The sequence below is a fragment of the Leguminivora glycinivorella genome, chromosome 11 (genome assembly GCF_023078275.1).
Source record: "Leguminivora glycinivorella isolate SPB_JAAS2020 chromosome 11, LegGlyc_1.1, whole genome shotgun sequence".
NCBI classification, from domain to species: domain Eukaryota; kingdom Metazoa; phylum Arthropoda; class Insecta; order Lepidoptera; family Tortricidae; genus Leguminivora; species Leguminivora glycinivorella.
In genome coordinates this window covers 20,227,727-20,242,828 of record NC_062981.1, presented here as the reverse complement: position 1 = coordinate 20,242,828, position 15,102 = coordinate 20,227,727, and the positions used below count along the sequence as shown (strand labels likewise).

The following is a 15,102-nucleotide window of genomic DNA, read 5'->3' as shown; positions in this document are numbered from 1 at the left end:
AGGAATGACCCAGGGTCATGACAACACTCACCAACTTCTACCATAAAAACCTTGACCTCGGCATCGTCGTAACTCCTATCCACGATGGCCCACTAGCGCTTGCACGTAGACAAAAAGCTGTGCTATGCAAAAGCTAAGCACTGTCCACACTAAACGCGCGTTCATCGTGATTGCGCGGGTCACGCTGTAGCGGCCGCCACGCTGCTCTAACGCTTGTAGGAAGTCGCGTAAGCGACGCCGCTCGTCCGCTGCTGTAAATAGATGATTGTGTCACAAGGGAGCTATAGTTATTTTCCCCTCACTAGCTCGGAAACACGAGTTTTGTCCTTTAATACCAACGGGTAAAAACGCATTTTATCCACTAGTGGGTAAAGTAATTTGACCTTGAAATAAAGTAAAAATAACTGCTTTAAAATTGATAAAAGTAGGTGAATCTAGTAATAAAGATGATTTACCACCTGTGGAACTACTGGAAGCAGTGATAAACGCATTTTTTGCGTTGTAGTTTCCTCGCTATAGTGAGGGGAAAAGTTTTGTGTTACACTCGGGTGCAAATGTATTTTACTTCTCGTGTGTTAAAAAACTCGCAAGTTCAGGAATCCTTTCACTTGCTCGTTTTTCAATTCCACACTCGGCGTTAAAATACAACTTTGCCCCACTATTGTTTTACAAGGGGGCAAAGTTGTTGTTTAACCGCACGTGCCAAAATTGTGTGCGTTGCGAGGGTTTCAAGGCACGAAGGTTAAACAAACTTTGCCACCGAGCGAAACACAAAATTTTTCACCACACTAACACGAACAAAATACTGCCTATAAAACATTAAACTAAATCAAATCTATCAATTGATTCAATACTAGCTTTTGCCCTCGGCTTTGCTTGCGTTAGAAAGAGACAAAAAGTAGCCTATCTCACTCTCCGTCCCTTCAAGTACAAAATCACTTACAAAGTCACGACAATTTGTCGCTCCGTTTTGCCGTGAAAGACGGACAAACAAACAGACACACACAGTTTCCCATTTATAATATTAGTATGGATTTATGATTCAAAATCATCATTTAAGGTAAAATCTACCAGCCATCTTAAGACATCAAGTTAAAATTTGTATGAAATTACTTTGCACTCTTGTGGATAAAATGCAATTTTGCTATCTGTTTTCGTTGGTGTGGTGAAATAGTTATTTGTTATACAAGGGGGCAAAGTTGTATTTTAACGCCGAGTGTGGAATTGAAAAACGAGCAAGTGAAAGGATTCTATAGTTGAACCACGAGCGAAGCGAGTGGTTCAAGAATAGAATCCTGAACTTGCGAGTTTTTTAACACACGAGAAGTAAAATACATTTGCACCCGAGTGTAACACAAAACTTTTCCCCTCACTATAGCGAGGAAACTACAACGCAAAAAATGCGTTTATCACTGCTTCCAGTAGTTCCACAGGTGGTAAAACATCTTTTCCCCTCACTACCTCGGAAACACGTGTTTTGTCCTTTAATACCAGCGGGTAAAAACGCATTTTATCCACTAGTGGGTAAAGTAATTTGACCTTGAATAAAGTCAAATTAACTGCTTTAAGATTGATAAAAGTAGGTGAATCTAGTAATAAAGATGATTTACCACCTGTGGAACTACTGGAAGCAGTGATAAACGCATTTTTTGCGTTATAGTTTCCTCGCTATAGTGAGGGGAAAAGTTTTGTGTTACACTCGGGTGCAAATGTATTTTACTTCTCGTGTGTTAAAAAACTCGCAAGTTCAGGATTCTATTCTCGAACCACTCGCTTCGCTCGTCGTTCAACTATAGAATCCTTTCACTTGCTCGTTTTTCAATTCCACACTCGGCGTTAAAATACAATTTTGCCCCCTTGTATAACAAATAACTATTATTACTAGATTCACCTACTTTTATCCATTTTAAAGCAGTAAATTTGACTTTATTCAAGGTCAAATTACTTTACCCACTAGTGGATAAAATGCGTTTTTACCCGCTGGTATTGAAGGACAAAACACGTGTTTCCGAGCTAGTGAGGGGAAAAATAACTTTACGGCAAGGGTGTGAATTCATGCACGAAACAAAGTAGGTACTCCACATTCGGACCCTAGGTAAGACTTGGATTGGCGTTGAACCATTTTTGACCAAATTTGACCAATCTCGAGCCTCCATGCACCATAGATAGTTGAACCCCTAGATTTTGAATATGAGACATGATCAATCATCGCACCACTTTTCCACTATGATAATTTTATTATTGAGAAACTTACATAACAAGTCTGGTAGGCAAGTATTGTCGCCCGATAAATGACGTCTTATGTTTTATCATTTATCGCACGACCATGCTTGCCTACCTGGGGCCCGTTTCTCGAAAGGTACAAGTCTTGTATTACAAGTGCGCGAACTGTCAAATCGTATGGGTTGTCATGGAAACACACTTGTAATACAAGCCTTGTACCTTTCGAGAAACGGGCCACTGGTGATATAAAGTTGCTCAACAAATTCATACAATTTTCATAAAGTTGGTTGAGACAAAAAGTTACCAATGATACTGATTCAACTGATTGCATATCGAGTAAGTATAAGTATTAAGTACCTACCTATCGTGTGTCCTTGTCCGTTCCAGTACATAATTTGCTTCAAGAGTGAGTAATTAAGTATAGAGTAATAAGGTTATATCGATTCTGTTTAAAAGGCCTTAGTCACCTTAGTGTAAGGAAATTTATTTATTTTATTTGTTAGGAAAACTTACAGCTAAAGTTACAATATGGCTTATAACATAAAAACAATGAGCCAATAACAAGTTTCCACAGATAAAAATAGGGCAAAGTACATGCGTGCAAAGTTACAGAAATTTTTGAAATATATTTGAAGAATTAGTACTACATATGTATCTGTAAGTACCTACAGCAGTAATAAGTTTGAGCAATGATGGAAAACAAACAATAAGATAATAAGAGAAAAAGGGAAAAAAAAGCAGTAACCTATTTACAGTGTTATTTGAGAGTTAACAGTGAGTAGTGGTGGTGGGAGTGGAAGTTTAAACAGAATAACAGTTCGGCGGTGTGTGAAGGCGTCCGTCCACCCGTCGACTCAGGACACTTAGTATGAGCTTTGACATGGACACCTCACGCCCTTCCCGCTGCACGCCCAATGTGAACGTGCACTCAGGCATCTTACGGCCCAGCCACGACATTGGTCTAACGCCGTGTCTTGCGTGGGCGACGGTCGCGCGACCGTCGCCGTCGCGTCTCATACTTCCATATCCATAAGGTTTGATTTCGTATGCGTCGCATCGCCGTCGCGCGACCATCGCGCGACCGTCGCCCACGCAAGCCACGGCGTAAGCGCGACAGCGGCACACCTCTGACACTGGCGATCAAATATATGAAAGAGGCGCGTTCCTAGCACACATTCTAAGCTCGTGTTGAACGCGTACCATGCTTGTATGAGTGAGATATGACAGGTCGACTGTTCGCGTTTCTGACAGGCGGTAACTGTAAGGTAACCGAGAGGGGGTGGGCGGCAGTGGCCATACTGGACGATAGTACTCTTTATTATACTGTGACAGCGGTGAGCGGCAGCCATACGTGCGAATGAAAAGTCCCATCGGTTTGTCTCGCTCCAATGTATGGCCGCCGCTCACCGCTGTCGCGCTTAGACCAATGTCGTGGCTGAGCCGTTACACCTCTAACCTGGGTTCTTTATAAGCTGCGTGACTGTAAAAACGACCATGTCTTCACAGTGCATGGCTGCCGACTCCAAAAAAACAACGTATCCGAAGACGGCTAATATCATTTGTGACACAGTAATTACCACGTGAGGCACCAGTATAAACAGCGTTGTATCCTAAAATGAAACAGGGTGTTTTTTACAACCGGCAATATTTAAAATAAATAAATAAAGTTTTATTTCAGGCAACACGTACGGTTGTACACACCTATATCAATCAAATTTAGAATTTTTAGCCAAAAGGAATACTTAATATTAAAATAAAATTAAAAGTTAAACAGTTTCAAATAGTTTCAATAGGTTAAGGCGGTGATCATTATAGATGGTACAGCAGTACAGAACCTACAACAATAAAAAAAGTGTATTTTTATTTTATTACAAGGAGATAAAACCGGAACATACAAGTGAAGAATGTAACATGAAAAATATACCTACAAGGATTATTTATATAGGAGTTACATACTGTACTTACATAGATAGATAGATAGAATACTTTTTATTGGCACACCTTAGCAAAAGATACAGTGGAGACAAAACAAATGATTATAAATAGAGGCAGACAACAGGCGGACGTATCGCTAAAGAGCGATCTCTACCAGACAACCTTTGGGTAGCGGAAATAAAAAACATAATCAAAAAGAGTAGGTGCTTCGAAATAAAAAAATCATAATTATTCTAATTTCCAACACACTAAGAATAGTACCTTGATTTTTTAGCGCCACCTATTAAATACTACCATAACTACAGTGATGATGCCTACATTTTTTTTTTTCAAAATATGTATTGACGTGATTGATTGCACATGATGCTATGATGATTGATTTTAAAATAAATAAATATGACATAATTATGTTCTTATAAAAAATTAATACACACAAGAATATTTGAAGAAAGTATGATTTTGGCCACTGTCAGGCTGCGAAACAGCGCCATCTAGTTTTAAGCCTAAAAGGCTCAACTTAGCCCCAAACTAAGCAAAGCTTGTACTATGGGTGCTAGGCGACGATATACATACTTAAATAGATAAATACATGTATACATATAAAACATCCATGACTCAGGAACAAATATCTGTGTGCATCACACAAATAAATGCCCTTACCGGGATTCGAACCCAGGACCGCGGTTTAGCAGGCAGGACCACTACCAACTGAGCCAGACCGATCGTCAAATAAAATAAAATAGACTAAGATAATATGTTTCCTTAAACATATCCCACTGAGAACATACGTGGTTTTGATATATAAGTAAACCTAACAACATGCAAACACTTAACTAAGTATATCTAACTTATTTATCATAAGCCACAGCATCTTTAACAGATGATTTTTGCAACGATTTTCACGAGGTATGTGCGCCGACAGAGATCGGAGGCACGGCGCATCTTTTCCTATGGCTGTAAAGTCCAATGGCAGCACGGCACTTACTACACAACCTAATTCAGTTGAAGTTGAATTTTTTTTTTTTTTTTTTTTATTTATTTAGAAATCAAACAGCCTTTTACAAGTACGGTTTACAAAAATATATATAAATCTAGGCCTAGAGTTTCCTACATTACTAGAAGGTTAAATTTAAGTAAAAATAGTTAACAAAATTACACACGCAGTAGTTGAGTAGGTACACACGCAAGGATGCATCTTATAAAATCTACTTAATGAAAAAATAATACAGTTAACAAGAAAACAGTAATTGCCGAACCTTGTTCTTGAAACTGGACAAATTATGAGCAAAAATATCAATATTATTAATCGAATTATTATAAAAGTTACAAGTGCGCCTAAAGAAAGAGTTTTTAGCATACTGTGTGCTACAGGAGGAAATAGCGAAAGTAGGTTTAGAACGTGAGTGGAACCGAGATATTTTGAAGGAGATATTTTCTAATAAAAAGGGGGAGTCAATGTGATTATTAATAATTTTAAATAAAAACAAAACATCAAGATAGGTTCTTCTTTTTTCTAAAGGAGGAAGACTATGCCTAGCCGCAGACGAGAGATAATCAGAGTTATATCGTCCAATTCTATAATCAAGGGACTTACAAAAAATTTTTTGAATCCTTTCAAGCCGAGACTTATGAATACCATAGTGTGGAGACCAAACAACACTGCCAAATTCTAATATACTTCGGACGAAGCTATAATACAAAACTTTTAACGCAAATGTACCATTGAATGGTTTACTAAAACGCAAAATCATTCCTAATTTTTTATATGCTTTAGCCACGATATTATCTAAATGTTCATTAAAGGAAAGTTTAGCGTCCAGAGTAATTCCTAAATCGCGAATCGACGAAACACGCGAGACACTGCTACCACTCAATATATAATCAAAAGTAATTGGGTTATGTTTACGGGTAAACGTGATAGTGTAGCATTTATCAGCATTTAGAATTAAGTTATTTTGCCGGCAGTACTCTGCAAACCGTGACAAATCAGATTGTAATGCAACACAATCATCCAGATTTTTAATCGTTCTATAAATTTTTGTATCATCTGCGTAAAGTATGTGGGATGAAGATTGAAAGACAGTACCCATATCGTTAACATATAAGACAAATAAAAATGGCCCCAGATGCGAGCCCTGAGGAACACCTGAAGGGATGGGTAGAAATCTCGACCTATAGCCCTTAAGTGCGACCGCCTGGCTTCTATTACTTATATATGATTTTAACCATCTGAAGAGGTCACCGTGTATACCGATCTTGGAAAGCTTCTGAAGTAAAATAGAATGATCTATTTTATCAAAGCATTTCGAAAAATCGGTATACACGGCGTCCACCTGATAACCGGCATCCAAAGCATCAATAATATGTTCAGTATAAGTAACTAGATTAGTGTCCACGCTTCTACCCTTGAAAAAGCCATGTTGCTGCACAGAAATGTGTCGGGAGACTAGAGCCGTCATTTCATTCGTCACAATCTTTTCAAAGACCTTAGCAAATGTGCATAGTTTCGAAATTGGTCTATAAAGCTTGACATTGTGTTTATCACCGCCTTTATGCACAGGTGTTATAATTGCACGCTTCCAGATGCTCGGAACAATGCCTTCACTGATAGACCTTCTAAAAAGCTTACCTAGTGGAACTGCGAGTTCTGAGTAAAGTTTGGACACTAAAAATGGATGTATATTATCAAAACCTGCTCCTTTATTGACGCATAAGCCTTTTAGATACTTGGACACTAAATCATCAGTAATATGAATACTAGAAATATCAACAGAGACGGACGAGGACTGAGGTGAAGAAAATTGTGACTGATTACTTCCAGTCACGAAAACAGAACTGAAATAATCGTTAAATAGATCACAAATAACATCGCCTTCGGAGGAAGATATATCATTATAATACATGTTAGACGGTACCTCGTTTGCAGAAAATTTAGATTTAATAAAACTCCAAAAATATTTGGGCGAAGAAGTAATTTTCTTTTCACTGAGGGTAATATATTTAGTGTAACAGTCTTTACTAAGTTTCTTTTCCCTTTTTCTTAGTAAGTGAAATTCGGAATAATCAATGGGGTTTTTATATTTTTTCCACCTAGCATGAGCATTTAATTTGTTTTTAATAATTTTAATTAAAGGTCTATTATACCATGGAGGAAACTTAGAAGTTGAAAAAACCTTACGTTTTGGAACGAAATCGTTTAATAACGTATTCAAGGTAGAATAGAAATAACTTGTGGCACTTTCCGTGTCCATGTCATCAATTACAGACCAGTCGACGTCAGAAAGACCCTGCCGTAGACTTTCAAAATTAGCTAAATGATAAAGATATTTATAATGCGCTGTGGAGTTCAAAGATTTCGTTATTGATAAAGGAAAATAAATTACTAATGATTTATGGTGTAAATCTTCTTGCGTAAGGGGAGATGGACAGACAGAAACAACGCAACTAACATTACTAATGACAAGATCCAAAATGCGACCAAGAGCATTGACACATCCGTTATATTGTTGTAATCCAGAGAGAGAGAGAAATTCAGAAAGTGTAACAGCTAAGGGATTATTATTGTGAGTAAGAGTTAGAATTGAGTAATTATTATAGTTCCAAATCGCATGAGATATATTAAAATCACCTAACAACAGGTAGGTATCGCTTGGGTGGCGACATATAAGGTCATTGACATTATTAAAAAATAATTCCAGAGAATCAGCATGGTTACGATTATGTGGGAAATAAACACAAGCTATGCGTAAGTAAGTCGCGCGGCCAGGCGCAGCGGGAGACGTGCTAGCGGCAGCTAAGGGCAGAGACAGCCACAGCTCCTCGGAGCTGGTCGCGCTGCAGAGATCGTCGGAGCGCAGCGCGCGCAGGTCGCGCCGCACCGCCACCAGCACGCCGCCGCCGCGCGCCGCCGTCCACGACGGCCGGTCTCGACGATAAACAACATAATTATGATAGAAGAATTCCTCATCACTAAAATCATCCGTGAGCCAGGTTTCGGTTAAACATATGATATCGTAATTGGCCAAAAGTACATTTGCTAGAAAAGAATGAGATTTGGTTCTGAGTCCCCTCACGTTCTGATAATAAACACTTAAATTATTAAGACTTAACATTCGTAGGTATAGAAGGAAATAAATACAAACACGCAGTAATAACACGGCTCACAGTATGCCAAAAATGTAATACGAGTTTGGTATATAACTATTAATGGGCATCTAAACATTACTACAAACAAGAATGTAATACAAATATATGTAAATATTTTCATTATATGTGGGGCGCAGTAAAATATGTTAAACGAAGTACACGAGTAGAAGTACAATTCAATAATAATACAGTATAGATTTTTAGAAATACACCGATCGGCGCTATGGTGGTACAAAATATGGCACAAGTTTATAAAAAACAAGAGTCATTTAAGTTTTAAAAGGTCGGATTCGGACACGATACGTATAACCCTAGAAGTGTCATTTTTACGCACGAAGATCTTGCCTTCTTTCACCCATACATAAGAATAGTTGAGCTCTGATTTTACTTCGCGGGCCCTCTTTAGCAACATCTTATTTGCGGGCGTGAGGTGCTCGTTCAGGTAAATATTGGTCGACGGTCCATCGAGGCCGGCGTCCGCTGTGGTGAGGCCGCGGCGCGCGCGGGCCGCCGCCAGCAGCTCGTCCCTGCGCACACGCCGTGTGAACCGTACGATGATCGAGGGTGGGCGAAGATTCTGGTGCTTCGCTTCCGTAGAAAACACTCTAATGCGATGAATACAGTCAATATCTGATTGGTCAAGGACAAAGCCAACCTTGGTACAAATATTATTTAGAATGGTACGCAAATTTTCCCCTGAACGTGACGGAACGCCGGTGATCTCCAAGTTATTTTGCCTGCCAAACTGGTCACGCTCATTATTTTCTTTTTTAAGGCAGGCCACTTGCTCCTGCAAATCCTTAATTTGAGACGGCAAAGTCGAAAGAGTCTCCATTTTATCTTCTGTGGTCGAGATCCTCTCCTCCATGCCAGCCAGGCGCGACTCCAAGCTGCTCCATTTGTTATTCAGATCGATAACTTGTTGCTCAACCCCGTCAATCTTTGACTCAATCGACGTTCTCGAGGTTTTCAATTCGTCATATAAGTCAGTTAAAGTTAAAGCGGGCTCCTCACAAACTTGGGGCGATTGCGGGGTCACTCGACACACGGGGCAGCGCCATGCATTCCTTTTATCATTATTCATACGCTTGTAGGTTGTTTCCGCTAACCCAAGTGCATCCAAAATGCAAATTCTTTTTACATTTATGACAAAAAACACCATCATTAACTAATTGGGGACACTTGGCACAATTCATGTTAGTAATTTAAAGTAAATGCAGGTGTAAAATGTATAAAGATGCGACGAAACACGTAAACAACGTTATCAAATACCAGGCGCGCGAGACATTGACCGCACAGGTAAATAACTAAGGACGGGAGGTCAAAATCACTGGTTATCTCTCAACTACGCGTGAGGACACAACTAATCACAATGACGGCAACGGCCGGACTGAAAATTTTACCTAATATGTTCTTAATTTTCCATAAATTATGGACACGTAACGCGTATTAGAGTAAACATTCACTTGAATCTCCCAATGAACCCCACATGTATGGTTGAGGTTACGTTCAGGAGTAAAGTTTCTTTGCATGGTATGGAAGTATTTGTAATAACAAAGTATAGATATCCTCGCAGGGTCGCCATGTAATAACAAGTTATAATGTTACCGTTGAGGATGGGCCACTTCACGGTATGAGGTGTCGTCAAATGATAGATACGAGTAGTAGGTAAAGTAATGAATTGCAATCAATCCATCTATTGTATAAAAGTGTGCCTATATATACATGTTTGGGTTGTCGCTGACCAATCAATATGCGTTATGGCTCAGTAAACCATTGTGTTACTGCTAAACACGGGAAGTGGCTAATAATGCCATTACATATTTGTTATGTTTTATTAAATGCTTAAGAACATTATCTATCTCTCCCTCAGTGATCGCATTGCTATTTTTAGTCTGTGGTTGGTATGACTGCTGTATATTTTTGGTTTGTTACTATATATCTGGCTTGTATATTACTATTTAAGTATGTTTATGTAAGTCTATTTATATTCTCTTACATGTGTGTTTATTCAATTTGTGTGTTGGAAATTATAATAATTATGATTTTTTATTTCGAAGCACCTACTCTTTTTGATTATATTTTTTTATTTCCGCTACCCAAAGGTTGTCTGGTAGAGATCGCACTTTAGCGATAAGACCGCCTGTTGTCTGCCTCCATTTATAATCATTTGTTTTGTGTCTACTGTATCTTTTGCTTAGGTGTGCCAATAAAGAATATTATAACTATCGATTTTTACACACCCCAGCCCAGAAAATATCACCGGTAAAAAAATACAGCCTGTATTATTTAAGTCAAAACTATTTAAATAAGAAATGACTTACGTAAAACTTATAATCGTAGTAGCAGAGAATGGAGTAACTTATCAATCTCCCACTCGAAATGATAAGATCTAATAACAACTGGAAAAAATAAGGTCCAATTATTTAAGTTGTCATTTTTTTTTTCTACTCCCGTACTGTTATTCATCATTTACAGGGTCGGGCATAGATCTTTAAAACCCTACATGTCTATATTCCCCTAAGCCAGCCCCCGCCGGCTACCCGGAACCCACGCTAAGCTTTTATATCAAAAAATGCATTAGGCTTTGTAACCATGACAGCGCATTGTTATAACGTTACTGCGTGGGTGCCGGGGAGCTGGCGGGGGCTGGCTTTGGGGAGCTGGCGGGGGCTGGCTTTGGGGAGCTGGCGGGGGCTGGCTTTTCGTCTTCGTAAAGCGTTGTCTCTTTCTTGCTTATATGACGTCAATTGTCCCTTTCCAAAGACCGATGTGCATTCTTGATCGTACCTATATAATCGTATAATTATACTCTGTCAAACAAGTCTGTCAGTAAATAAGAACAAAGAAAACTATAGGTATCCTTTTTTCTAGCACCCTAAAGAAAAAGATGCATATAGTTTTCTTTGTTCTTATTTACTGACAGACTTGTTTAACAGAGTATATAAGTATGTCGTCGTAGAAAAAGTATTGTATACAACAGTGTTTGACTGAGTAAAAAAACACTCGTGGCGGCTTCGCCTCGAATTGTTACAAGCGCCATTCGCTTCTTTTGACCTCTTTTAAACGCCGGTTGCATAAAATGCTATAAGTGAATCTGATTTATTTTGCATTCCTATTGGTTGAATACACTGACAATTTGAAAAGGTCTATTTAAAGTCTGGTAAGGTCAATACGGGTAAGTGTGTCATAATAAGGGAAAGTTTGTCTGGCCTTCACATTTGACCGTTTCTCTTTGTGACAGGTGCTACATGCATAAAGTAAGGGAAGAGTTGTAACTCGATACATCAGTAAATGCGGGTTAATTGTATAGGAATAGTTAAGTGACATCTAGCGACAATCATGCGTCAAACACGCGTCAAATAGCGTGAATTATCAGTACCACTATACTCGATACTAGGTGGCAAGATTGTCTCGTCTGCCAACAATTTAATATTAGAACTGTTTACAATTACAATATTACAAGCAGAAGGAATTGAAAACAGAATACTGATTAATACTATTGTAATATTAGCTAAAAATTGGTGAGCATTAGACTTTTCGTTCGTCGCGACATCTATTGACAAGTAGCAATACTGATAATTTACGATAGTTGACGCGTGATTGACGCGTAATTGTCGCTAGATGTCACTTAACTATGCCTATACAATTACCCCGCATTAATGATGATGGAATTGCCCGCATTTACTGATGTATGGAGTTACAACTCTTCCCTAAACGTATGAACTCTCAATGAAAACTGATAATTAGTATAAACAAGCCAAACGTGAAGGCCAGACACAATTCCCCTTATGACACACTTACCCGTATTGACCTTAATGAAATTAGAAATTTATTGCTTACTACACGCCAGTGACGACTGTGGGATATGGGTTAAATTGTGGCGTAGGCGAGAGGCTGGCAACCTGTCACTGCAATGTCACAGTTTCGTTTTCTTTCAACCCCTTATTTGCCAAGAGTGGCACTGAAACCTGAGTAGTTTCATGTGCTCTGCCTACCCCTTCATGGGACACAGGCGTGATTGTATGTATGTATGTATGTATGTATGTACACGCCAGTCAGGCTTTACTTACCATTATTTTTAGAGGACAGTTTGTCGCATTGAGTCCTTGTAGTATTTCGTCATAGATCTTACAGTACGGTTGCGGCTGTCTCAGCCCCACGGACCGGAACCCGTACCTCAGCAGTCTCCTCTTGAGTATCAGCAGCCGAGTGTTGAACAGCGCTAAGATCAAAACTTTTGGCAAAACTGAGCATAAAATATAAAACTCTGTTAGCCATACTGGGACAATTATTAAGAATACAAAGTCTATATTACCACCGTGTGAGAAAAGCGTCAAACCATGGAAACAAATAAACGCAGAATATTGGATTAAAGCAAAAATAAACAACTTTTTCATTAATTTTTGCATACGGTTTAAGATAATTGGAGAGTCCAAGGTGACGTCGGTAAGTCTGTTCCTGGTGTAAAACTTGTAGATGTATTCGTCTCCGGTACAAAAAGAGATAAAGTTGGTGAAGAGGAAATAGAAAAAGTTTAATAAAAATAGCGTTAATTGTTCGAGTACGATGTCAGGTTGCACCGAAATGAATGCACATATATATGTGTGAAATGAAGCAGCAAGAATGAGGATGATGCAGTATGCTTTAGCTAGGAGTTTCCAGCGGGGGCTCAGAGTACGTCCGTTGTACAGGCCGCACAGCAGGCGCACGCGCATGATCCGCTGCAGGTCCATCACGTAGCTCTCTCCAGGCCCCGACATGGTGGTAGCAGCAGAGCTGGGCCAACGGTCGTCGGTCGATAGCAGTCAGCAGTCAACTGTGATCACATGCAATCTTTAGTACAAATGTTGATGGTGGCAAACAATGGGGGCTATCGTATATGTTATAAATTAGCCACTAGAGACACTGTTGTCGCGTGAGGTCCAAAAAGCTACTACTACTACTGGTTTGGAAATGATCTCCTTCGTGAAATTATCGCAAATATAGATTACTTAGCGATGAATGTGAACGCTTTGAAAGCGGAATTAATAAAAAGAGGCGCAAAAATATGATGATAAGTTATTTAGGTATAATTGAGCCTATGTAGTATGTACTTCTTATTTATGTATAATATATATAGTTACTTAGGCAGAATAAGTAAGTAGATGAGAGATGTGCACTTTGAATCAATGTTATTTTTTGATTATTTAAAAATCACCGACAACCTGTACCTATTGTATTATTTTTTCTGTGTGTCGCTCTAAGAGATGCGTCTGTTTCTGAGTAATGTATTGAATGTACTGCCGATGCAAATGGCGGTTTCATTTTGTCAAATAGGAAGTATAAATAACATCGAATCAATAATATTTTTCAGTTTGTTTGCATCGGTCGGTGTCTAGGTTTTCAAATATGAAAGTGAGTTCTGTGCGTATCCGAATGCACAAACGCTTTCGAAACGCTCACGATAATATTTCTTTCATAGCTTATCTCTTTCACTCTTGGGTATTGGCACGACAGAGCCAGACTACATTTCTGCGACGTTTAGTTATTTCTTTTATTTTGTGATTATTTTCATGTTGTAATTTAGTTTTTGTATTTTTATTTGTCTTTCACTGTGATTTTTGCAGTTTTATTTAGTGATTATTTTGATGTATAATTTAGTTTGTGTTTTTATTTTCTGACAAATTCTTTATTTTGAATAAAAACTTTACGCTGTGTATTAAATTTATAAATTACTTTTCATCGCAATTGCTGTTAAAATAAATATTCCTTTGACCTTGTATTTTATATATTCGTGTTAAAAGGGATAAATTCTTCGTAAACCACTAACTAGTAAACTGTAGCTGAAAATACTTGTTAAATTTCCGGCCCACAACGACCCGTTAGCGGCTGCGGATTAGAAAACCGCATCAGAAGGTTGGCATAGCTTAAACTAACGACTACTCGTAACGAACAAGCCGTGACATGGTAAGCTTATCGCTTTAAGCCAAACATGACCTTTCTTGACTAGAAGCTAAATTTTTTTTGTTATGAACTTTTTGTTAAAAAGCTAAAGGACTTTTTACCTCATCACAAGGTACCCATAGTAAATTGAAATCCTGACCTGATATACAGCGTGTGGATTCCATACGGTCGCATAACTTAATAACGATTTGTATCTGTTTGTGTTTGTAACTGTTGTCAGGACTCAGGAGGGCGCTGTTATTTTGATGTATGCGGTGACAGGTCAGTTTAGTATGAAGAAAATAGTTTTTATAAAATTCCGCAACATGGCGCGGTAGTCATGTAACATATTTCTTAGTCAGGCTTAAACTTAACGTTAGGAGGTCATTAAAATGATTGAGAACCAATGAATCAAGGAATATCTTACACAGTATATTACCAGGATTACAGACACACGCGTCGTTGGGACAATTACATAAACAGTGTGTGTTTGCTTTCACTCAGCTTGCGCAAATAAGATTCACGCCTGATCTACGATAGCTGGGAACTTGTAGATTAGCACTCAGCAATATATTAGGCGCTATGTGGTCATAAACCTTCATGTAATGTACTTTTCACCACACCAACCGATAAAGGGTATCTTGCTTCTTTGACAATATGCGTAGCAAAATTGAATTTTATCCCCAAGGGTGTAATTTCTTAAGCTGGCTGGTAGAATTTAGCAATAAGTGATGTTTTTGAATCTTAAATACTTAATAAATGGATGGAATTGATTTAGTTTGACGTTTTACAGACAGTATTTTGTGTGCCACTCGGTGGTAAAGTTTGTTTAACCTACGTGCCTTGAAACCCTCGCAACGCTCAAGATTCCAC

The 15,102-nt window shown here is 38.6% G+C and overlaps 1 protein-coding gene across 1 annotated transcript; it reads right to left on the bottom strand.

Annotated features, from left to right (window-relative positions):
• Positions 1–8,569: 8,569 nt before the first annotated feature.
• On the bottom strand, positions 8,570–9,388 carry LOC125231392. The gene has a single exon (XM_048136836.1). The coding sequence runs from the start codon at positions 9,386–9,388 to the stop codon at positions 8,570–8,572; it is 819 nt and encodes a 272-aa protein (XP_047992793.1).
• Between the last annotated feature and the right edge of the window lie 5,714 nt (positions 9,389–15,102).

Excerpts from the sequence above, each read along its gene's own strand:
- LOC125231392 (XM_048136836.1), bottom strand. The coding sequence starts at position 9,388 with ATGAATAATGATAAAAGGAATGCATGGCGCTGCCCCGTGTGTCGAGTG.